Source organism: Delphinus delphis, chromosome 2 (genome assembly GCF_949987515.2).
Source record: "Delphinus delphis chromosome 2, mDelDel1.2, whole genome shotgun sequence".
Lineage (NCBI taxonomy): Eukaryota > Metazoa > Chordata > Mammalia > Artiodactyla > Delphinidae > Delphinus > Delphinus delphis.
The window spans coordinates 60,165,709-60,192,024 of NC_082684.1; the positions used below are offsets into that span (position 1 = coordinate 60,165,709).

Genomic DNA, 26,316 nt, shown 5'->3' on the forward strand with positions numbered 1-26,316 from the left:
TCTTCAACAAATGGTACTGGGAAAACTGAATATCCACATGCAAAAGAATAGAACTGGACCCTTACACCATACACAAAAATCAACTTAAAAGTGCATTTAAGACTTAAGACATGCAGAAAATCATAAAGGAAAATAGTAGAAAAAAATAACATATCTTCAACAAATGGTACTGGGAAAACTGAATATCCACATGCAAAAGAATAGAACTGGACCCTTACACCATACACAAAAATCAACTAAAAGTGCGTTTAAGACTTAAGACCTGAAACTTTAAAACTCCAAGAAGAAAATAGGAGAAAAGCCTTTATAATATTGGTCTTAGCAATGATTTCTTGGATTTGACACCAAAAGAACAGGCAACAAAAGCAAAAATAGACAAGTAGGACTATGTCAAACTAAAAGCTGCATAGCAAAGAAAACAATAGAGTGTAAAGGTAGCCTGTGGAATGGGGAAAATAGTTGCAAACCATGTATCTGGCAAGGGGTTAATACCTAAATTACACAAGGAACTAAAACTCTAGCAAAAACCCCAAATAACCCAATTAAAAAATGAACAAAGCACTGAAACAGACATTTCTCCAAAGAATACATACAGATGGCCAACAGGTATACGAAAAGATGCTCAGTATCATAACTAATGAGGGAAATGCAAATCAAAACCACCATTAGTTACCACACCACACCCACTAGGATAGCCATTAAAAAACAAACAAAAAAACCCCCAAAACCCAGAAAATAAGTGTTGACAAGGATGTGAAGAAACTGGAACCCTTGTGCATTCTCAGTGGGAATGTAAAATGATATAGCCACTAGGGAAAAGAGTATAAAGATTCCACAAAAAATTAAAACTAGAACTACCGTATGATCCAGCAATCCCACTTGAGAGTATACAAAAGAATTGAAATCAGGATCTTGAAGGGTTATTTGCACTCCGATGTCCACTGCAGCATTATTAACAATAGCCAAGAAGCGTAAACAACCTAAATGTCCGTTGTATAAGGATTTGCACTATTTGGTTGTGCTCTCTGATGGCACTTGATTTGTACTGGCATGCAAGGAAATACTGTGCAGCCAGTAAAAAGGATGAAATAGATCTACATGTATTTGCTTACATGGAATGATGTTAATTGGTATTAAGAGAAAACAGTTTGTTACAGGACACTGCACATGCAATATATAAAATATACATTATGGGGACTTCCCTGGTGGCCCAGTGGTTAAGACTCCATGCTCCCAATGCAGGGGGCACGGGTTCGATCCCGGATCAGGGCACTAAGGTCCCACATGCTGCAGTGAGGCCAAAATATATATATAAATATATAAAATATATAATATTTATATACATTATGAATATAAATACGATTGTGAGCATATCAAAAAGACTTGAAAGTTACAAGTAAATTGTGCATTAGATTATTTAAAGTAATCCCATAATAAAGATATTTTTATTTGGGTATCCTTTTGTACAACTTTATATCTTAATTATAGCCATTAACAGCCCTAAGTGAATAGTAAACTTGTGTTGAAGAGCAGATGTATGTTTCAAAAGTAAAAACTACACTGTACGAATGACAAACTATGAGGACAGCATTTATAAACTATTTAGTCAGTGGCCTATGCTAACCATAATGACATAGTTCAATCCCCTGTGTCTACCAGTCAAACCTCATTAAGGGAATTTAAGCCTCGAGATGTCATCAGAACCTGCCTTGGTCCATTTGGGCTGCTATAACAGAATACCACAGATTGGTCAGTTTATGAAACACAGAAATGTATTCCTCACAGTTCTGGAGGCTGGGAAGTCCAAGATCAAGGCGCCTGTAGATTTGTTGTCTGGTGAGGGCCTGCTTCTTGGTTCACAGCCAGATGTCTTTTGACTGTGTCCTCACTTCGCAGAACTGAACTAGCTAACTCTCTGAGGTCTCTTTACAAAGGCAGGAGGGCTCTGCCCTCATGACCGAATAATCACTTCCCAAAGGCTCTGCCTCCTAATACTATCACCTCGAGGGTTAGGATATGAACATATGCATTTTGGGGGGACACAAATATTTAGTCCACAGCAGAACCCAACATACAGTGACTAAAGGGAAACAAAATCCTAGAGCCAAGGTTACATGGTGAATTGTTTTCCGAGTCCTCCTAGAATATAGCTGTAGGATGGGAGTTCAACTCAGGCCTGGGTAAGCACCAAACTGATTACAGAAACTGGGATTGGCACAGATTTTGGGGTCAGCAAAGTTAAGGAAGAAACTGGGGCTTCCCTGGTGGCGCAGTGGTTGAGAGTCCGCCTGCCGATGCAGGGGACATGGGTTCGTGCCCTGGTCCAGGAGGATCCCACATGCCGTGGAGCGGCTGGGCCCGTGACCCATGGCCGCTGAGCCTGCGCGTCCGGAGCCTGCGTGTCAGGAGCCTGTGCTCCGCAATGGGACAGGCCACGGCAGTGAGAGGCCCGCGTACCGCCAAAAAAAAAAAAAAAAGAAACTGGATAGAACCTACTAAAGTTTTTCAAAGTGCTCTTTGAAAAATGAGTACTGTGATCAGATACATTTTATTCATCCTCTTTTGTCAACTTTATTTAATGCACATGAATGGCATGTTACAAGTTCTGAAAAATCAATCAGCTTAATTTTGTTTAGTATTTGATTAAAGCACCATTCGTTTCAAGAAACACTAAAGTTCACATAAATAAATATTCTAAGGCATATTATTTAGGAAACATTATTTTTAAAAATCTGGTGGGAATTTGGTAATATGTATAAGAAAATATCATCTTAAAATGGACACAGGTCAACTTGATCTTTCTCAATAATTTCTAACATGTTTTTATATCTTTGTCCCCAGGTGGCAAAACTGATAACCTGAACCACTTTTCATCTAATTTGGCCTCTAACTGGCTTATTCTGCTAAGAGACACAGATGAAATAATCTTATTTTAAAAAGGAGAAATGAATACAACTTTAATAAAAGTATTACTGCAAGTTAATAAATGCGTAATGTCCTCTTGCCAAAAAGGAGTAATGAATCTTTTACATGAAAACAAATACAGGTGCAATCTAATTTACTTGGTCCACGCTCGCACAGACCTGATTAAACTACCATTTGGTAGCTATTATTTTCAAAATAACTACCTCTAAATTCTGTATTTAAAATGTGTAATTTCTCAATGAACTTAAAGTTTTCTACCTGTGATAAGAGCTGGAAAGATTTTCCTCTTCAATTTCTCATTAAAATCAGAAGATACTTTTAATTGTGAAAGGCTCGATAAACCCTAAAGCTACAGATAGCTACTGATATATTGGTAGTCTGCATATTTACGATTACATTAGTGGTTTCTAATATCTTTTATTTGTTTCTACATTCCTGAAAAATATCCTTATGCCAAGTTGAGTTACTAGAAAAATAAGTTCTCAGTTAAATATTAGATTCTACAGCTTGCTGGAAAATAGAGATGTTTCTGCATTCAAATAATTTCTTATACCACTGGTCTTCTGTACATGCAAAATTGCCTTCTTTTTTATGTTTCTAGTCCTCAGGAATGTTAATTCTTCTGTGTGAGTAGTGAACATGCTCAGCCACTAGCTATGGAAGAGTTATACATAAGTTAAAAAAAATTGACACTTAACCTTTATTAAATCAGTCCCTAGCCCCACCCCCTAAAGATCAAATCAGCAAAGAATATGAGGCTATAACAAGGCTACTTGTGGTATTGGTTGGAGATCTAAACTCTTTATGGTAGACACTGCTGGCTGCCTACCCAATAGCCCCTCTCCCCTGTTTTCTAACAGAACCATCTTTGGTAGGAGTGCTCACCTAAAAAATTACATTTTCCAGCTTTCTTTATAAGTAGAAAATGTCATAACTCTGGTAAATGAAATATAAGTTGAGGGTTTCTTGTAACACTTTTCTCCCCTGTTAGGACAACAAGAAGTGGTGGTACCTTTTTATCCTCCCTGGAACGTAGATTCGAAGTAAGAGATAAAGCAACCAGATCATGACTAAAAAGATGAAAGCTATACACTAACATTGATGAAGGAGAAATCTGGATGCAGCCTAGGATATTTAAGATATTGGACACCTGCTGCACGAGCCCTGAATTTCTCAAACCAGAATCAGTTTATGAGAAACAAAAATAAATCCCTAATTTTTAAAACCTCACTTCAGTCAAGTTTCAAATGCAATATTAACTGATAGACTCATGACTTGCAACCCAACTCCTGGGAACTTACGGTCAAAGTAAGGAAAGAGTTATGTACGTACAGGTATTCACGGTAGTGTTTTCTATATTGAATTAACACTGAAAACAGATTAGATATCCAACAATGAGAGAATGTTTAAATTATGGTAAAATACAGCTTAGACTACTAGACTACCATTTAAAAATCAGCTTTTTGAAGACATAATAGTAGAAAAGATTCAAATATAAAATTACATCTGTTCCTTTCATAAATAGCAGAAAAACTATTGGTTGCCTGATCAAGTTATTCCCAACCCCCTTTTCCTTTTCCATCTCCCATTAGAAAGACTGGAAAAGCTTACAATTTCATTTCCCCACTTTTCTTGGGGCTAGAGGTAATAATTTTATACACTCATGGCCAACAGGTGAACACAGATCGACTGTGGATATCTGGAGAAGGTTTTGCTTTTATGAGAAAAGGAAAAGATGTGGAAGGCTCTGCCTCCTTCCCCCCTTTTCCTGTCTTGAATACAGACACATTGCTCTGCACTGCAGTGGCCATCTTACCATGAGGGAAAAGCTAAAAGACCTTCAGAGACCTTGGTATCGTGGAGTCACTGAACCAACGCCAGCTCCTCTAGACTTCTTGTTATGAGAGAAAAATAAATCCCTATTTGAAAAATCATTGCTACTTGGATCTTCTGTTGCTTAAAGTAGGAAACATTCCTACCTGATATAGAAATAGGTAAATTGGGACCTCCCTGGTGGCGCAGTGGTTAGGAATCCACTTGTCAATGTAGGAGACACGGGCTTGATCCCTGAACCGGAAAGATCCCACATGCCACGGAGCAACTAAGCCCATGTGCCACAACTACTAAGCCTGTGCTCTAGAGCCTGCGGTCCACAACTACTGAAGCACGCTCACCCACAGCCCGTGCGCTGCAACTACTGAGCCCACATGCCGCAACTACTAAAGCCTGCGCACTCTAGGGCCCACGTGCCTCAACTACTGAGCCTGTGTGCCGCAACTACTGAAGCCGTGCATCTAGAGCCCGTGCTCCGCAACAAGAGAAGCCATTGCAATGAGAAGCCTGGGCACCACAGCGAAGAGTAGCCCCTGCTCGCCGCAACTAGAGAAAGCCTGCACGCAACAATGAAAACCCAACGCAGCCAAAAAAAAAAAAAAAAGAAAGGAATAGATAAATTGTAAGTGATATGAATAAAAGATGTGACAGGAAAATTAAAACAGTCAACCTTTTAGGGTACTACTGAAAATTACTTGTAAAGAAAAAGTTTTGTTTATACAAGAAAACATTTAGGGGCTTCCCTGGTGGTGCAGTGGTTAAGAATCCGCCTGCCTATGCAGGGGACACGGGTTCAAGCCCTGGTCCGGGAAGATCCCACATACAGTGGAGCAACTAAGCCCATGCGCCACAACTACTTAGCCCACGCTCTAGAACCCGCGAGCCACAACTACTGAAGCCTGTGCGCCTAGAGCCTGTGCTCCACAACAGAAGAAGCCACTGCAATGAGAAGCCTGCGCACCACAATGAAGAGCAGCTCCCACTCGCCGCAACTAGAGAAAGCCCACGCGCAGCAATGAAGACCCAACGCAGCCAAAAATAAACAAAAAATTTATAAAAAAAAAAAGAAAGCATTTAAAAATAAAAGTATAGAGCTTAAAGGGAAAATGTTAGACTAATTTTGTTGCTGACTATGAACACGTGCCATATAATCTAGATTATCTTAATTCTAATACTAAGGACATTTATCCATTGTCTTTTGTTTTATTAAATAGTCAAACAAAATTTAGTAACCAAAACACATTTTCAATAAAATTTTATATGTGTATATGTGAATAAACAATGAAACAGCACCAACGACCTCTGTACAATTTCGTCATACAGTTTCTGTGCAGGATGCTTCACCAATAAATCATTCGATTTGTTTTAAAAGCATGTGATTACAGAAAACTATTTAAACTGTTCAGCAAAAACTGGGTAACATCTTTCAAAGATACCTCAGATACTCATACCAACACAATCTATCTTCTGAATATCAACTTGAGTTGCACAGGTTAAGATGAAGACGCTTCACATAGTGCTGAAGATGTGATGCAATCTGTACTTGAACTGGCATTGCACTTCCTCAGACTTGGGCTGCCTTCATTACAAATATCTTCTATCCCTGAGAGATCAGCTATTATCAGGATGGCTCATCAGCTAAGTCACGTTGGTCAAAGTACCTGGTGAAAAAAAGAATTTACACAGCAAAGGAAACGATAAGCAAAACAAAAAACCTATGGACTGGGAGAAAATATTTGCAAATGATACGACCAACAAGGGTTTAATTTCCAAAACATATGAACAGCTCATACAAGTCAATAACAAAAAAACAAACAACCCAATCAAAAAATGAGCAGAAAACCTATATAGACATTTCTCCAAAGAATACATACTGATGGCCAAGACACATGAAGAGATGCTCAACATTGTTAATTATTAGAGAAATGCAAATCACAACTACAATGTGGTATCACCTCACACCGATCAGAATAACCATCATCAAAAAAGTCTACAAATAACAAATGCTGGAGAGGGTGTGGAGAAAAGGGAACCCTCCTTCAGTGTTGGTGGGAATGTAAATTGGAGCAGCCACTACGGAAAACAGTATGGAGGTTTCTTAAAAAACTAAAAATAGAATTACCATATGATCTAGCAATCCTGCTCCTGGGCACATATCCAGAGAAAACTCTAATTTGAAAAGATACACATACCCCAGTGTTCATAGCAGCACTATTTACAATAACCAACACATGGAAGCAAGCTAAATGTCCATCAACAGATGAATGGATAAAGAAGATGTCGTGTACACACACACACACACACACACACACACACACACAAATGGAATATTAGCCATAAAAAAGAATGAAATATTGCCATTCGCAGCAACATGGATGTACCTAGAGATCATCATACTAGGTGAAGTCAGACAGAGAAAGACAAATACCATATTATATCACTTATATGTGGAATCTAAAAAATGATACAGGGCTTCCCTGGTGGCGCAGTGGTTAAGAATCCATCTGCCAATGCAGGGGACACGGGTTTGAGCCCTGGTCCGGGAAGATCCCACATGACGCAGAGCAACTAAGCCCATGCGCCACAGCTACTGAGCCTGTGCTCTAGAGCCCATGAGCCACAACTACTGAAGCCCATGCACCTACAGCCCGTGCTCTGCAACAAGAGAAGCCACTGCAATGAGAAGCCTGCGCACCGCAACGAAGAGTAGTCCCCGCTCGCCGCAACTAGAGAAAAGCCCGTGCACAGCAATGAAGACCCAATGCAGCCAAAAATAATTAATTAATTAATTAATTATAAAAATAAAAAAATGATACAAATGAACTTATTTACAAAACAGAAACAGACTCACAAATATAGAAAACAAACATAGCTACCAAAGAGGAAAGGCGGGGGAGAATAAACTAGGAGTTTGGGATTAGCAGATACCAACTACTATATACAAAATAGATAAACAAAGTCCTACTGTATAGCACTGTGAACTATATTCAATATCCTGTAATAAACTAGAGGGGAAAAAATCTGAAGAAGAATATATATATGGATAACTGAATCATGCTGTTGTACACCAGAAACTAACACAACATTGTAAATCAACTATACTCCAATTAAAAAAAATTTAATGTATACTTAAAAATATTAACTGCAGCACTACTTGTAATAGCAAAAGATCACAAACAACCCAAATATTCATCAATAAATGGACTGACTGAATGAACTACGATACATCTACACAGTGGAAGACTATGAGGCTTTCATAAAAAAAAAAAAAATGAGGGAAATATCTGCACTGCTACCATGTGATTTCCAGGATCTATTAAGTGAAGAAACAAGGTACAGAATGGAATGCTTAGTATGTTATGTTTTGTAAGCATGTGCAGAAATGCAGATATATTTATATATATTTGCTTATATTTTTTCAAAGAACAGTGAATGGAAGGATAAATCAAAAATTAACAATAAAATGGATAACTACAAAAGGGAGAAAAGACGCTACAGAGGATAAAGGTGGATTCTAAAATGCTCCAAAATGTACCTTGAATTATAATTTTAACTTTGGAACAATGTAAATATTTTATGAAATTATAAAAGATTAAATAAAAACAGAAAATGACCAAATGAACCTTCTCCTATACTAGGTTGGTGGCATAACCACACAGAGGAGAATAATTTCAAGTGATCTTAAACATGATGTTCTGATATCCCTAGTGAGACATACCAGTGACAAAGAGAACTGCAAAGAATTTTTTAAATGTACAGAGTGAAGTCAGAAAAACAAATATCATATATTGATGCATATATGTGGAATCTGAAAAAATTGGTATAGATGATCTTATTTACAAAGCAGAAATAGAGACACAGACGTAGAGAACAAACGTATGGATACCAAGGGGGAAAGTGGGGTGGGATGAACTGGGAGATTGGGATTCATATATATACACTATTGATACTATGTATAAAATAGACAACTAATGAGAACCTACTGTATAGCACAGGGGACTCTACTCAGTGCTCTGTGGTGACCTAAATGGAAAGGAAATCCAAAAAAAGAGGGGAGATATATATATATATATATATATATATATTATATATATATATACACATACATACATATAGCCGATTCACTTTGCTGTACAATAGAAACTAACACAACATTGTAAAGCAACCAAGAAAAAAAGAATTCTTAAACTGATTTCAATAGTTTTATTATCAGTAATATTGTTAGTATTATTCTGAAACTATTATGTGAATATTACAGGATAAAGCCAAAAATTATGTTAATATTATTAGAAACCAGAATTTTGAGCACAGAAGAACAGAAATAAAACATTAAATAAAAATCAAGTAGTCGGGCTTCCCTGGTGGTGCAGTGGTTCAGAGTCCGCCTGCCAACACTGAGAGGCCTGCGTACCGCAAAAAAAAAAAATCAAGTAGTCTTAACTTAGAACTGAAATATTAATTTGAACTCATGATTTTATTTTTCTCTTTCTAAAAACTACATAACTTCCTAGCTCTGTTCAGTGAAAAGGTCTAAATGCAATGACCAAACGAATAACAACTAGCTTCCCTAATGTCCAAATTGTGGACTCTAGACATCATCTTCTACTTTAAAACAGGAAACAGCACTCCCAGGAGAAAAGAAAAGACTGATTCCAGATCTGGAGCCAAGTGTCCAAGATACATCTGAGTCATTTTGGCATACTAGAAAGGAAGAAAGCCGTGAAATAAAAAAGACCACTAAGGTTATATAACAAAAAGCATAGGAATTGATCTGAGGGGCTCCCACTGTCCAAAGATGGAAAAATTTGAGCATCAAAAAGAATATTGACTGCAATATCCCTTTACCTGAATGCGATGGTCAACTTTATCACCACTAAAAGTGGGACAACTAGACATTATATGCTTCCTGATGTGACACGATAGCACACATACAGTCTTGTCGAACAAACAAACATACACATTACATATAATCAAGCCTCTAGACCTACCTACCAGTATGGAGGATAGATGAACCATTAAATACCATCATGAAGTTAGCTGTCAAAATGAAAATGTGGGAAATTTTACAAGTCAAAGGACCTGGTTTCTTCAACAAGAAAATGGCAAGAAAAACCCAAGAGGTTGATGGGGATACTTAAGAGACATATTAGACAAATGTAATGAGTGCATCGCACTTGGATCCTGATTTGAACAATTCGAATGTAAAAAGACATTCCTGGGACAATTAGGGAACATGAAACATGAACTGGACATCAGACGATACTATGGAGTTATTCTGAAATTTATTAGTTATTCAATAAATTTGTGATACAAATACTACAGTCATGTGTTTTAAAAGCCCTTATCAGTTAGATACACTAAAACAGGAGAAATGACATGTCCGAGATTTGTTTAAAATACAATCACAAAACAGTTGAAGCTGGGTTATGGATTTATCTTGGGGGTTTATTCTACAACATTTTTATGGTTTAAACAACTCCATAATAAGAAGCTTTAAAAAATAATTACCATTGGTAAAACAATTAAGGCAGCTAACAGTTACTGGATCCTTTTTGAATGGGATCCCACTCATGTAACGAGGTATTTCTATGAATTAGCAGTTCTTGCCTTAAAGATACCCAAACAAACAAAACCAACAATAAAAAACCCTCTTGGGTTTTCTGTCATAACAATGACAGATACTTACATTGAAGCTGTTGCTGCAAAGAGTCGAGGCCTATGTTATCTTTTTTCCAAGCTTGCTATAACCTTCTATAAGTTTTCCTAAGTAAAGTCTATAGAACTGTCCTAGAACTTTGTCCTAGAACTTTCCTGTCCTAGAACTTTTTTCCATTTTTACCTAACTTTCTGAGGGAAAAAAAAAAAAAATCATGACCCAATACACTTGGACATTTCTTCTCTCATAATTGCATATTATAAAATATCAGTCAGATGATATATTTAAGTTTCTGGTTCCATTAAGTACTAGCTTACTGAACCATCAATTATCAATACTTAATCTTTATGAACTGGTGTCCTCATCTGTAAAGGAAAAAAAACCCTGAGTTGTTTTAAGACTTAGAGATACAGTATATTTGCGCCTAGGGCAACACTGTATCCTCTCATTTAATCCTTACTAAATGAGAGTAAGTATTTACTAAGTATAATAGTAAATTATACCTACCTCAGGTGAGGTAGGTATTAATTTTGTTTGTGATCAGCATAGTTAAGGGCTTAGTTCTGGAGTTTGGATCTTAGCTCTGCCATTTACTAGTTCTGTGATGGTAAGAAAGTAATTTAACCTCCCTCTGTCATGGTTTCCTCATCTGTAAACTGATAATAGTACCTACCTTCTAAGGATTAAATAAGTTCCTATTTTGAAGCACTAAGAAAAATGCCTGGCACAAATTGCCAAGTAAGTGTTATTTATCATCATTAGCATAATTACTGTAGATAAAGAAATTACATGCTGAATGTGTGTACACTCTAAAAAAAGTATCTTGTCTGGGGCAGGGAAAAATGAACACAGGATTACTTACCCTCCCAATATTAAAAATACTATAAAGCTTTGAAAAGTTATTGGCATTGGAATAAAAACACTGACCAATGAAGAAAAATATAAAGTCCAGAAAGAGACCTAAAATAAATATGTGTGTGTATATATACACACACACACACACAAGAATTTAGAATATGAAGACATTTTCAAATAAATTCCAGGTGAAATTTTAATGTAAGCAATAAAATCAAATGTATACTAAATAAAAACATGCCCTGACTGAAAATGAACAAAGGACAGTAGCAATTAAAAAAAACTGCAATCAAACATATTCTACCCTTACTGATAATCACACAAAAGCAAATAAAAATAATTTGTATCTTTTTATTATCAGAATGGAAATATTTATATCAACTGAAAACGCCCAGTGCTGAATAGGAAACGGGCACTCTCATTGACACCTAGTGGGAACAGAGTGGTATGATCTTTCTGGAAGGCAAACTGGCAATAAATATATCAGTTTTAGAAGTACATGCAAGCCCTTGGGACTTCCCTGGTGGCACACTGGTTAAAAATCTGCCTGCCAATGCAGGGCACACGGGTTCGAGCTCTGGTCTTGGAGGATCCCACATGCGGTGGAGCAACTAGGCCCATGTGCCACAACTACTGAGCCTGCGCTCTAGAGCCCGCAAGCGACAACAACTGAGCCCGTGTGCCACAACTACTGAAGCCCGTGCGCCTAGAGCCCACGCTCCACAACAAAGAGTAGCCCCCCCTTGCCGCAACTAGAGAAAGCCCTTGCGCAGCAATGACGACCCAACACAGCCAAAAATAAATAAATAAAAAAAAATTTAAAAAAAAAAAAAAAGAAGTACATGCAAGCCCTTTAACTTATTTCTAGGAATTTATCCTTTGGAAAATATAGAGCTGTATGTACAAGGATCTTCAATGCAGCATTATTTATAGAAAAAAACTAGAAATAAAGGGAATTGTGATAACACAATACTGTTTCCTTATACCTCAACTTCCTCATTGTAAAATGGAAACAATACTCTCTACCACCATTAATAATGCTATCATAAAGCAAGAAGCCAAGGATTACTTACCTGCTAACCAAGCAGATTAACAAATTCAAAGCAGGAACCCTCTCATCATCTTTGCTGTCCTAAAAAAAAGAAAGAGAAAAAGTTTAAAATGTAGTCTGTTATCCCTTAATATTTTTGAAACAAGTTTCAAGATGGAAAACATGAGCATTTTATTACAGGATAGAAATAATCACAGGGAAATAGAAAATGTCAAAGAAAAAGGAGAAACTATAGAGTTAATGATTCCTTGGGAAACATCTAAGATCATCCTTTAAAGAAAGGTCCTGAATAGGTCCCGAAAAGAAATAAGAGTTGAGGTCTCTAAGGAGGATAACTTGGGAGAGATCTTCTTCCTGGTTCCAAGTAAAGGAGCAAAAAAACCCTGTGTCCTAACTGGGCACGAAGGGAAAAAAATTATATAAAAATACTTCAAAGAAAATATTCCAGATCAGAGTTCTCAATTACGATGGAAGTAGTTCGTGAACTATACATTTTATAAAGTTCACTTTAAATATCTGTTAAAATGACAGACCTAAGACACATGGAAGGTAGTCTTACAGAGTATGAAATTTATTTTTATACATTTCAAGGAATAGTCACAATAACTCACTGAGTAATGTTATAACAGACATGTCATACATTATTCAAACTTGGGACACACTTCAATGATGTCAGCATATTCAATTCCTTTATGTGCCAAGAACTTAACGATATGAATAAGACATACTTCCTGCTGATAGCACAGAAGAGGAAATATCCATATCAGCTTTAATTAAAGGAAAAATGTGTTAAGTGTCATAAAAAAGATACAAAGCATACTGGAAAAACAGATCACTGAAGAAATTATTTTTAATTGTGAGGATTAGGGAAAGTATCACAGAAAGTGAGAGGATATGAGCCAGACTGTGAAAAGTAAATGGTATATAGATGCAGATTAGAAGAGAGTGAAAAGGCACTTCTGGAGAGGGAATAAAGTCTAGGAACACAGCTTATGGAATATTTAATGAGTGACAAGTACATTTTGCTCAGAGTACAGGCTATATAAGTTAGTTTGTGCCATATCATGGATATTTAATGAAAATATTTTGGAGTAGTCAATGAAGAACAAGTATACATTTTGTGGAGGAGTAAAGAGGAATAAAAAAAATCAAAAGTGAACTTAGTCTGGCATCAAATTAGTTTATATTGTAATGCTGCAGGTATGAGTTAGAGGAAGGGTCTGATTGGAGAAATTCAAAACAATTATTATGCCAGACTGTTAGTTGACCACTCTGGCTTCTTGACTCCCCTTATTATTTAGCAAATGAATCTCATTTTTAGCTGGGCACACTGTCACCCAACTAAAGTAAACATTTCCCATAGTTCCTTATGGCCATGTGACTAAATTCTGGCCAATGAGCTATTTTGGCCAGATGTGTTTGTAGAACCTCTGGGAAGGCTCTTTGGAGGGGATGACCTTCTGCTCCTCTTTCCAGCTTCCTATAGTGAAATAAAATGGCTGAAGCTCCAGCAGCCATCCTGGATTATGAGGTGAGCTTGAGGATGGAAGCCACATGTGGCAGAACTCAAAGGCCTGGGTCGCTGCCACCTTAGATCTAACCTGCCTACCTTCAGACTCCCTTTGTCTGAGAAAAGCACTTACATTTTATTTAAGCTACTGTTATTTTGGACTCTTCTATTATGTAACTAAATCTAATCCTGACTAATCAAATATTCCATGTTTTCCTGTTTCATTGAAATCGTTCTTTACCACCACATAAATCGGTGAGTGCTTCTGATTTGAAATATTAAGTTTGAACTTACCACTAAAAGCCTCACTTCAGAGCACCTTCTTGCAAGCTGCCGAATCAGTGAATGAGCCTCCGGTAATAAAGGTTTTTCAAGACAAGCCAATAAAGCATAAAGCCATCTTCCCTATATAGAATTTTAAAAAGTAATAAGTAAGCAAACTGCACCATAAATTTAACTTATAATCACTGAATTGTACCTCAGAAAGGTCATATCAAATTATGTTTCCACCAGCAGTATATATGACTGAGTTTATTCTGAGCAACACATCACTTTAGGGGAAACCTGAAGAATATTAGAACAAAGTTTAAATAGCAATTTGTGTAACACACTAAGTTAGCTCCTCAAGCAACCCTAAATCAATAAGACTTTTTCTTAAACAAAAAGATTCACATCTGGGGGTGGGTGGGATAAATTGGAAGATTGGGATTGACATATATATATATATATATATATATATATATATATATATATATACACTATTGATACTATGTATAAAACAGATAATGAGAACCTACTGTATAGCACAGGGAACTCTACTCAATGCTCTGTGGTGACGTAAATGGGAAGGAAATCCAAAAAACTAACACAATATTGTAAAGCAACGATACTCCAATAAAAATTAATAATAAAAAAAATAACATTAAAAAAAAAGATTCACATCCAGGTTTCTTTTATAAAGAGTGAGTGGGACTCTCTTCTACACGAAAAAAGCTGGTATACATTTAAACTTGACTTAAACTTTCTGGGATAAATTTACAATATAAAGCTGGCATTCAGGTATTCAAATGGCCTCTACACTTAGAAGGTGCTTAAATCTCTACTGATTGTCTAAGATGTATCTATACTGAAAGATTCCTTTTCTCAAAGTCAGTGAGCACACTGTGACAATACTAAAAAATAAAAGCAAAACTAAATAGCTGAAAACCTTCTTTAATAACATCACACTTAGTTGGCAAAATAAGGTGGTATTTCTCAAAAAATATTAGACAAGTAATCCCAAGAAATAATTAAAAGGTCCCTTTTTCTTTTTGCTAGTTTATGATAAGCAAACTTCCTGTGACACAAGGTTTTTTTTTAAACATTGGTATTCTCAGTACTAGAGTTCTAATGGTATGGTTACTTAGAGGAATTGAACACTGTTGATTTAAAAGACAGGTTACTCAAAATAAAACTCAAAGGATTAATCAGGTTAAAATTTAGTGTATCAGCTATCACTGGTTCAGAAACACTTTAATGGTTCCTTTGGCAAATATAGCCACACTGTTCGGTAATACATTTTCATTAAATCAACAGGAAAAGCCAAAATTATCACCTCTTGAGTGGGTAATCTTTAAAAGCTAAAAAAGAAGTTCCAAAAATCTTACAATAGAGTTAAAAAAATAAAGACTAAAGGAAGAGAAGGAAAATACGTCAGATAAATAATACTGCTAAAAGGTTGCCACTATCAGACAGGAAGAACTGATATAGAATTTAAAGCTCAATATCTAGATTCCAATGAAAAAGTAGCCTAAGAATATGAACCAAGTTATCTATTGAAGATGTCGCTAATATATAAACCCATGGAAAAAGTTTTCCGTCACTGATAACGAAAGAAACATAAATTATATTTACTTTGAAGTACTACTATATATTTACTAAATTTGAAAAACCAAAACAAATTATAAAGTGATAGCTTGAACCATATGGAATTGTTGAAAATCAAATGTTTTTAACCTACAAAAAGGGCAATATCATAAGGTTCAACTTAAAGTAGGGTTGTAGGGAAGAGAAATTTAAGAATCCATTGCTGATGTCATTATATACGGGTTCAATTCTTCTGTAAAGCAAGCAGGATGTAACAAAAGCTTACAAAACCTTGATCCAATAATTCTATTCTAGAAATATCCTGAGAAATAATAAAAAAGAAAATCAGTTCAAATGTTTATAATTTAGTCATGATTGTAAAATATAAGGAAGAATCCAAATGGTCAATAATGAGAATCAAAGTAAACCACGGACATTTAGACAACGGCAATTATGTGAATTACATTATCATATAGAAATATATATGTGAAATGTGAGCTAAAAAACCAGAATATATACATTAGTAACAACTATGTAAAAGACATGTCTGACCACTCAATCAAAACAGTGATTTAAGCATGGATTTTTTTCCCCTTCAAAATTACATGTTATATGGTAGAGATTTAAAAGAATGAAAATATAAAAATAAAAAATGAAAATCCAGTGATAAAGAATATAATCATTACACTTATGGAAGAGACTTATCTAAGCCACCTGGCTGAATAGCAGCCTGGGAAACTTATACACTGTACTGTAATGTTGCTTTATCTGTCTCTCCCAGCAGACTATAAGCTTCTAGAGGGCAAAGATTATATCATCTATTTTGACAGGAAGTTTTGGAGCCTCAGATACACTCTTTTGCAAATATCCTCAATTGTGAAAAATATTTGTTTTTTAAATTATAACTCCAAAGGATAATAAAATTTCTTATTAGAGGATTAAGTGGGTAATTCATTTATATAATGTCTACCAAATTTACCCAATTTTGAAGGTGAAAAGTAAGCTGTGAGTGTAAAGCAATAAAATAGAGGGGTAATACAGCACAGTTGTTGAGAATATAGCCTGACTGCCAGGGCATGAGTCTCAGTTCTGCCAGTTATAATCGGTGTGACCTCAAGCAAGTTACTGAATTCCCATGTGCTCCAGTTTCCTCATCTGTAAAATGGAAATAACAGCTCATAGGTTATCAAAGGATTCAAGGAGTTATTATATATAAAATCCTTAGAACAATGCCTGGCACATATATTTGCCATTACTGGTATTTCTGATATGCTTTTGTGAACTGGATTTCAAAGCCATTTTAGAAAATGCATTTCAAAGTTCTTTAGGTCAGTGCTATTTGAAATGGGGTCTGCAGACTGGCCAGTCTGTTTGTTACTGATCTGTGACAAGATAAGCAGCTTCTCCCAGGATATAAATCAACTATTTAGTTGACTTTTTTTCCCCAATGCAAGACTATCTCAATGAATGAAGTAGTATGTTGATTTACATTCTAGTGTAATTTCCTTATTTTACTGCAAACAACCATTGCTTGCATTACACATATAGTTGTATATATATGACATATATATAAATAATGTAAAGCCATATCTTATATATAAGTATATAAATTTTGTCTGCATTATGAAAAGAAAAAGATGCAGTACTACCAATTCTGGAGTAAAGTCTCTTTCTCCAAACCAATTACTCAGATATTCCAAGACGCTAGTTACTGTTGCCTAAAAAGGAGGGCGGGGGGAAGAGATGAAAGAACAGCATTAGTAATACAACACTAACAAGTTCAACCTGAGTTTCATTAAGTTCAGTTAGAAAGCAACTCTTATGCTTAAAATGGCCTCATTCTTTAGGCTTCCAGAGAAACCTGTGACTCTATTTAGTAATTTGATTAGATGGCACACTCAGTGAGAAGAGGCTTTGTAGACAAATATTCTTATATACTTTCAATTATCAATACCTTGGTTTAAATCCTAGGATTTAGTTTGTAACTACTAATTTAGTTCGGAACTACTTAAAAAAAAAATTCCACATACTCTTAAAAAAAAAACCTTTGCATAAATACCTTCAGCTTATTTTCATTAAAGCAGAGTACAACTCTAAAGACAAAGTTAGCTAGAGAAAGATCAGTTTTAAGCTATATAGATAGAATTATCAAACTGTTGAAAATATTCATGGGCTTATGCAAATATAGATGGACACTTACAAAAATCACTCTCAACAAATTTAGTATAACTACTACAGTACCTTAGTGTAAATGATCAAGTAAGTAAAACTGTCAGCCAGTATATGATTTACAACAGAGTATGACTTATCTTCCAAGGGTACCCAATGCTATGTGAATGCAAAACAATCAAAGTTTTTATTTGCTCTTTAAATGGATAACAGAGTTCCTAGTTCTGAAAGACTGAAGAACCAAAATCCATATTTCTCCCCTTTTGATCCAAGAAATTCAAATTTCATTCTTAATGAAGTGTGTAGGACATCTGCAACTAGAAATAGCAATCTAACCTTAGTATTTATTTCAAATCCCAGAATCTAAGACTTATAACTGAAATGTATACATGTGAATAGTTTAGCACCATGATCAAGAGCATGAGTTCTGAAATTAGATCAACCTGGGATTGAATTCTAGTGTTGCCATTAAAACTTGCTGAAAAACCAACTGCAAGTAACTTAATCTCCAATTTTGTTTCCTCCTCTATTTAAAAAAGGATATTAATAATAATTTCCCATATAGGGTTGTAGTGAGGATTAAATAAGAACTGTTAAAGAGTTTAGGACAGGGTCTTGCATACTGTATATATTCAGTAAATGTATTCAAATACCTTAACAAACATTGCAAACAAAAGAATGCATAAATTCTTATTAGATTTTACCTGATTCATTCTGCTAACAATACTAAGCAAGGGAGGAAAACCAATCTGAAAGAAAAATGAGACTGAAATTTACTAAATGGTATTATGGAGGCAGGGGGTACATTTTTTTCAAACTGGTGAATTTCTCAACACACTGTTTTTTAAAAACAAAAAATAGATAAAAGTAAATTCTTTCATTATCCATTACAATAAAACATTCCATGAACTATTATGTTGGTAATGCCCAAGAAAATAATGTCTTGATATTTGAATATGTAAATTTTAAAATAATGATTTTAGTAATTAGGATGTTAAAGCATGAAATTGAAAAAATGATACTATGATATTAATATGTTGTACACACTTTTAAAATCTTTAGCTAAAGCTAACATTTTCAGGAATTAAGGGCACTTGAATGAGTTCTTTCAAACCTAATCTGCTTCAATTAAAAAGTACTTTGGAGTTTAATGTTGGGAGCCTTGATTATGAAAACAGTACTGACCTGTGAGAAACTTAAGAGGACATGCATTAAACTCTTGTGTCCTTAAATGGTTCTTTCATGTGGTATATATTTCACTTGTATGTATTTTGTAATAACAAACTAAATAAATATATATTAATTCTTTGTAAAATTGAAACATTTTGAAATGTAACATATGTTAAGGATATTATACAAAAGAACATATGTTGTATAAGAAATAGTGTTAAATTAGCTCCCTCAGAGATCTGAATGTGTTTACACTCCCACCACCATGTGTAAGAGGGCTCGTTTCCCCAGCCCTTGTTAACACAGTGTGTCAAACTTTCTTTACCAGTATGTTATCTGAAAAATGCCAGCTCAGTGGAGTTAAAAGCAATATTTTTATTATAAGTGAGTTTGGGAATCTTCTCATATAAGAACAATTTGTATTTCCTTCTTGTGAGATGTCTCTTTATATCCATTGCCTTTTTTTTTTTTAACTGGGGTCTTGGTCTTTTTTAGTGATTTTTGGAGGTTTTACATTTGCAGGATAAACTAATTTTAAATGGGAAAAACACAATGTAGCACCACATAGAAAACAATAAATACCTACTCAACAGAACAGAACAACATAGTATAGGGAGTTACCAGTAATGCAGATGTGTGCAGTGGGTTCCATAAGAACATCTGCAAACTTGAGGGCAGGTGAATCCTGAAGGACAAGAAGCAGCTGGCCACATAATTTATGATTAAAATAAAGCCATGTGAAATTTAAATATACCCTCAGCATTTTACCTCCAGAATATGCAATTTACTAAGCATTTTAAAATACCTAATTGTGTCATATGTTTTCCTTTGTTTCCCTGACTACTCATAACTCATTGTTTGACCCACGTCTAATCATTAAAAAAAAAGAATCCTAACTCACAAAATTATTAAACAGCTAAAACATGCATTGTTTTAGAAACTAGGCTGCCAATTTTTAAGTCAAAAATACAATAAACTGAGAGAAAATACTGGCAAATATTTTCTGCAGAGAGCCAGAAAGTAAGTATTTTAGGCTTTGTAGGGTACACACTGTCTCAGTCACATATTATTTATTTATTTATTTTTAACAACCTTTTAAAACCATAAAAACCATTATGTTTTTATGTTTAGCTCATGACTATACAAAAAAAATCTGCAGACTCGATTTGCCCCAGGTTGTAGTTTGCTGAGTCTTTATACTAAATCATGAACCAAAATTATGACCTTTTTCTGTTTGTTTAGCCACATTATCACCTACTTGTACATAATCGATTCCAGGACTTTCACTTGCAGCTGGTCCAACAGCCCCTTCAGCATATAACCTCTCACCCAGACAAAATTTTTTCCAGCCTTCTTCATCTTCAGATTTTGGCTAAAAGAAAAGAAAAAAGAACTTACTTACTCCTATGTATATATTTTTTATACTGAGTAGTGAAAAAAGAAGTGAGGATTCCTCCATATTCCCACCACCTCAACACAAAGATATAGTGCCTGTTATGGAGTGAACTGTGTGCCCCCAAAATCTGTATGTTGAAGCCCTAACCTCCAGAATGGGATTATTAGGAGACTGGGCCTTTATAGCAGAGATTAAGTTAAAATGAGGTGGTTAGGGTGGGTCCGAAGCCAATCTGGCCAGCATCCCTGTAAGAAGACGAAGTCTGGACACAGAGACATCAGGGATGGGCATGCATACAGAAGACCACGTGAGGGCACAGCAAGGAGACGGCCACCTGCAAGCCAAAGAGAGAGGCCTTGAGAGAGACCCACTGACACCTTGATCTTAGACATCTAGCCCACAAAGCAGTGAGAAAATAAATTACTGTTTGTTAAGCCACCCAGTCTGTGGTGTTTTGTTATGGCAGCCCTAGCAAACCAATACAGCACCCAAGTGGTCACACCATAGATGGGACATGTTTAGTTTGGATCATACTTTAATGAACACTGACAAGCAAGAATGTGTTCAAAGGAGGGTGATAAAGATGGAAATTGGTATGGAAAAAAAAATACACTAAGAATGCTTATAAGAATGAAGGATGTTCATCGCATGGAAGGAAACATGATTACATACCCCACATACTGAAAGGGCTGTCCAATTAAAGAAGGAGTAGATTTATTCTACATTGTCAGATGAAAAAAAGTAGGACCATTCAGTTCAATATGGCTATCTTAACAGAACAATTAAAAATTCTTTTTCCTAAAAAATTTATTTATTTATTTATTTAAGTATAGTTAATTTACAATATTGTGTTAGTGTCAGGTGTACAGCAAAGTGATTCAGTTAAGAGAACAATAGGTTTATCTGGGCACATCACCTTGCAAATTATTTTACATATATGTGCAGTTTTTCCCCCACCCCGAGGATAAACCGCTTTCATTAGATTCTCAGAATGAATATGAGACCCCTAAAACATAAAAACCCATTGTCCTGGAACAATTCATCTTTTCCCATTACTCCACTGGTCAGAGACTGTTTCTGCTTCAGGTAGCATTGAAAATCTTAATTATTAAATGTTGTGGGTGCTTAATAAATGATTGGATCAATTGATCAATCAATGTTCATATTTACATAGTTGCTATCAGAGCATGCTTTAAAAATTCATTTTATTATTTACATAATGTTTACATCTGCCATGATGAACATATGTTATTGCTGTGTAATAGTCTACTGTTTTGATGGATTATCTTCATTTATTGAATCAATTATGTTCAGTCATTTCTTTCTTGACAAAATTATTTTGTCATAATGTTACTAATGAGCTTCTTTTTGCATTAGTAAGTATGTACCCAAAAGTCCTTAGACTGAGCAAGAAAAAATATTATCTACCTACCTACTGCCTTCTCTCTCTTCTTACTAGGAGGCCTCACAGCACAGTGAAAGGCTTTAGAGTCAGACAAAGTTCAGTCTGAATCTCAGTTATACCTTTTATGAGTTAAATGATCTTGGGCAAGTGATGTTAGTGTCTACCACACTTTTCCTAGAGCAGAGCTTCCAACTGGTATACAGAAGCATATAGAGAGGTTACACTGAATCTCTTAGCTTTCAGCTGGTAGTTTAGGCTATGGGAGCAGCCTCCTCCATTTATCCCAATGTGTCATCGCGTAAAAGATGTCAGGAAGCACTGCCTAGAAGAAGCTTCTAAAATCTGAAATCTATGAACCACCTGAAACTGTGAGCAAAACTGTATGCATAGGTACATTTTTTCCCTCTGAAAATAAATACCTTTCATTTGATTCTCAGGAAAACTATAAGACTCCCTAAAAGGTTAAAAGGACTGTCCTGGGGCTTCCCTGGTGGTGCAGTGGTTCAGAGTCCACCTGCCGATGCAGGGGACACGGGTTCGTGTCCCGGTCCGGGAAGATCCCACATGCCGCAGAGCGTGAGCCATGGCCGCTGGGCCTGCGCGTCTGGAGCCTGTGCTCCGCAACGGGAGAGGCCACAACAATGAGAGGCCCGCGTAACACACACACACACACAAAAAAGGATTGTCCTGGAACAATGTATCCACCTCTTCCCCAACACCCTTTTTTATCCAGTAGTCCACATATAGGATATTTACTAAAAAGCTTAAAATTATATCTAGGATGATAAAGTAAGAAATACTACTTTCCAGTAAGCATGACCAGCTTTACTAAAATGTCACTCACTGATACTGGCACCATTACCTCATGAGGAAAATCCAATAAGCCTTTATTCAATCTTTTTGTAAATACTGAAAATGCATTCAATTTCCTAAAAAGCAAATGTCTAGAAGAACCTTTAAAAACTTGTAAAGACCAATCCAAAGTCTCTCAAGATGCAGCTTAAAACTGTCATAAAAATAACTTGCATTACTGACTCTATCCTTTTCAGGCTATTAAGATAATGCAACTGTTACTATGATAGATGGGAGAGAATGAAAATAACATGGATTAAACAAGTGAATCTTTAAGAACTGGAAGTAAATATGGACTATATTAGTTATACACTGTACAATCTAAACAGAGAAACTTACATACCATGGTCACATTACTATCCAACTGCTGTGATTTCCAGTGACTTCTATGTCTGTTCACACTCTAAAGGAAGATAAGGTAGACAAATGATGTTCAAAGAATGGATAACTCAAAAGAAAGCAATTGCTGCACAACATTCTAACAATTCTAAAACTTGGAAAATATGTTCAACTGTATTATGTCTAATGATTATAATAATTTGGTAATTTATTCATGAATATTCTTATCTTTATACACTAGAAACCCCAATTTTTCCAACTACAGTCTAAGAACAGAAGTAAGTCCGAGGGAGGGAGGGGTTTAATTTGATTAAATGATTAAAGTACACCTACCTGCCGAACAGTTGAAAACTGTGCCACTTGCTGCTGTTGCCACTGAAGAGTGGGGGAATATCCTTCAGGAGCAGGTTGGCATCCTGAAAGCTAGAGATCAGTTCATAAATGTTAGAATCAATGTTAGTGTTATAACTAGAATCTCATACCTCTGCAAAGTAAAAGCAGAATCAAGATGAAAAGTGAATAATAAAGCAAATAAGACGATACAAGAAAGACAGTATTTTTTGCAGATGTAAAAAAGAAGGCAACTCACTTTACTATTTATGTCTGAGTTTAAAACATTAGGAAAATACTCTTATATAGTCACTTTAGTAAAAGCAATCTGGAATGGTTTATAGTTGGAGTTTCTAAGAAATCCACATGACATGAGACTCGAAGATATAATCTAGTCCTACCTTTCTACTGAATATAATAGCAAAACAGTTTGAAACAAAGAGAGATATAAACCAAATAAAGAATTTTGGTATGAGCAGAAAGTACTCAAATAATTTCAGATGCTTGACTTTATAAGGGCTACTTCTACCTTCCAAAACAGCACAGAGGTCACAACTGATCACATACTGCCTTGAAATAAAACTTAATGTGGTCACTTTTTAAAAGCCAGGTATACAAGATATCATCTTCCATCAACTAAAAACTTCTGAAAAGGAATTATATGAAACGTTACAGTGTCTGAATTTAAATCTCCTGATCATAAACATCAGATAAAGGAATTACTTAGAACATAAAAGAAAAAGGAATTATCACAATTTAAAAACTGCTGCTCTCCTACCTTTGGTTAAATAGCACCTCCTAAAACAGACCTTCTGTGGCTACTCTATCTAAAGTAGTTCTCCTAGTTACTTATTGGTCATTATATGTGACTTTTTTTCACAACAATGGTCACAGTATGTAATTAATTTTTTTTTTTTTTTTTACTGTCTTCCTCAGGAGAATGTAAACTCTACAAGGGTAGGGACATTTTCTGTCTCATCCTCTGTTGTATTCCTAGTGCCTGGCACAATATTGTTGTTTAGTAAAATATGTGTTGGATAAATAAATGAATGAAAAGGTTCACAGTGGGCAAGTAGGTAGAAAAGTGTGATATTTGGGTTTCTGTTTTTAAAAAACAAAACCCAGTCCAATCCAAAACATGCAAACTACACTAAAGATCAGCCTGATAATAATTATGAACTGGAAAAAGGTACCTTAAAAATAAAGGATAGCATAAGTAACCTATTGAAAGACTCCTTTAGGATTGGATCATGTTCCTGAAGTATTATGAGCAAATCTCCACGAATGCCAGGGTTACTAAAAGCCTCTCTGGAGGCAGTAAATGCCAGCTGTCCATTTGGGGGGAAAAGTACAACTTAGTACGGAGTAGTCAAATCTTACCTACATCGTAACTGATACTGTCTGACACTGTAGGAGAGCCTTGGTCTTTTAATTTGTGGGAGGGAAAAAAAATCCTCTGACGGGTAATAAAACTCACAGAAACATTCACACTTTGCTTCCTTTTCAACTTCTTTGGGTCAATTTGAGCTACCACAACATCTGGACAGTGAGCTGCTTCGATCCTACAAATAAGAAATAAGTACAAAAACGTGATTACTATTGCTCATGTATAGTAAAGCAAGCGATCCACTTCTATGGTTCATTATAAAATCAGAAAAAAAGTTCAGAATTGCAATCGAGGTACTAAACAATGTATTTCTGAAATTATATTGACTGAAAGCAAAATTTCTTATGTGGAAGAAATCTAAGAGCACCTATATTGTCACAAGTAATCAGGTTTAACAAAATTAAGCTCATAGAAACTCGCTCACGCAAAGATGTAATCAAGGAATGTTGTTCCGACAGTGGATGGGGGACGGGAACAGAGGTGGGGCTTTATCACACTTAAGGGTCGAGCGGGGCACTGGGCGCTGTGCCCAAGGGCGGAAGGACAACCAGCCCACCCGCACAGGGTCAAATCACTCACTGGACCCGCCTTAGGTATTCTTGGGGAGTTCTCGGAGGTACGTTGGGATCAAAACTGTCTGTCAAGTCGCAGGGCTCCACTGGCAACAGCCGGGGCATCAACTCTTCCACTGCAGACTCCGCCGGTACCCACGCCATAGTTTTCAATGCGGTCTGTCCCACCCAGCGCATGCGCCAGGTCTGGGTCACAGCGCAGGCGCACATGTTGTCACCTTTGGCGCGGAGTTGAGCAAGAGGCTGGGCTTGGGGGCGTAACTGCGCATGAGCGAACCTGCTGATTGTGGTAAGGTTAAGGCTCCGGTGGAGTAATGAAGACTGCGAGGCTGGTTCCTAGTAAAAGTAGTTCGGAAGTTTTTCTGGGTATTACGCTCTATACTCTTCTAAGACTGAGGGTTATTAACTTTTATGCATCCCTAGTAGTGAGGGAACTTTAAATGTTTTTTAAATTAACGACCACGTTACTGTGATTATCATTTATTGAGCTCTAAATTCTTAAACCGCTGGTAGATGCATCACATGCATTTCCTCATTTAAGTTTTACAACCTTTTGACGTACGTGGTATTATCCAGGTTTTGTAGGGGAGGAAATCGGCCGAAAGAGGGGTTAAGTACTACAATCGTAACTTTCTCCGAAAAAGGAAAACCAATTCCAACCCAGATTTATCTGACGCCAAATGAATGTAAAATTAATTTCCCAGAGGAATTTCTTGTGCTTGGCTGCGCCAAAGATCACTTTATATTTATCTGAAGTGAATATTACTACTAGAGTAGCCATCACTTTTTCAGAAATATCTCTTTCTTTAGATAATGCAAAGAATAAAGTTAATGCCAACACCTAGAAGTTATCATTATTAATCTTAGGGCCAATCTTGCGAGGGGGTACTTTATTTCCATTTTGCAGGTGAGGAAACAAGGCAGAAATGGATTAAGTTAACTTGTGCTGGGTCACAAATTGCAAGAAACAATCAAAGTACTATATCTGTTTTTCTAAACAAGCTGTGAGTGAATACAATTG

The 26,316-nt window shown here is 36.0% G+C and overlaps 1 protein-coding gene across 4 annotated transcripts; it reads right to left on the reverse strand.

Moving 5' to 3' along the window:
• Nucleotides 1–2,388: 2,388 nt before the first annotated feature.
• GEMIN2 (gem nuclear organelle associated protein 2) lies at nucleotides 2,389–25,472 on the reverse strand. Of its 4 annotated transcripts, none has more exons than XM_060004652.1 (10): nucleotides 25,312–25,448; nucleotides 24,814–24,898; nucleotides 23,340–23,429; nucleotides 23,011–23,070; nucleotides 20,273–20,386; nucleotides 18,549–18,593; nucleotides 17,325–17,393; nucleotides 14,125–14,235; nucleotides 12,343–12,401; nucleotides 2,389–6,419 (listed from the first exon to the last, which is right to left on the reverse strand). In XM_060004652.1, exons 1-10 carry the CDS (start codon nucleotides 25,437–25,439, stop codon nucleotides 6,380–6,382), a joined length of 801 nt encoding a protein of 266 aa, XP_059860635.1. In that variant the 5' UTR covers nucleotides 25,440–25,448; the 3' UTR covers nucleotides 2,389–6,379. The 4 variants fall into 4 exon arrangements, with proteins under 4 accessions (XP_059860635.1, XP_059860633.1, XP_059860636.1 ...); XM_060004650.1 differs by having other exon boundaries at nucleotides 2,391–6,419; nucleotides 25,303–25,472; XM_060004653.1 differs by lacking the exon at nucleotides 2,389–6,419 and adding an exon at nucleotides 9,011–9,161 and having other exon boundaries at nucleotides 25,303–25,472.
• Nucleotides 25,473–26,316: the final 844 nt, after the last annotated feature.

What these genes read in the sequence shown, in the direction of transcription:
- GEMIN2 (XM_060004653.1), bottom strand. Translation starts at nt 25,472, where the DNA reads ATGCGCTGGGTGGGACAGACCGCATTGAAAACTATGGCGTGGGTACCG. An exon ending in AGTTTTCAACTGTTCGGCAG is followed by an intron (nt 23,071 to 23,339) that starts GTAGGTGTACTT and finishes ATCTTCCTTTAG; the next exon opens with AGTGTGAACAGACATAGAAG. An exon ending in TTGTTAGCAGAATGAATCAG is followed by an intron (nt 17,394 to 18,548) that starts GTAAAATCTAAT and finishes CCTCCTTTTTAG; the next exon opens with GCAACAGTAACTAGCGTCTT.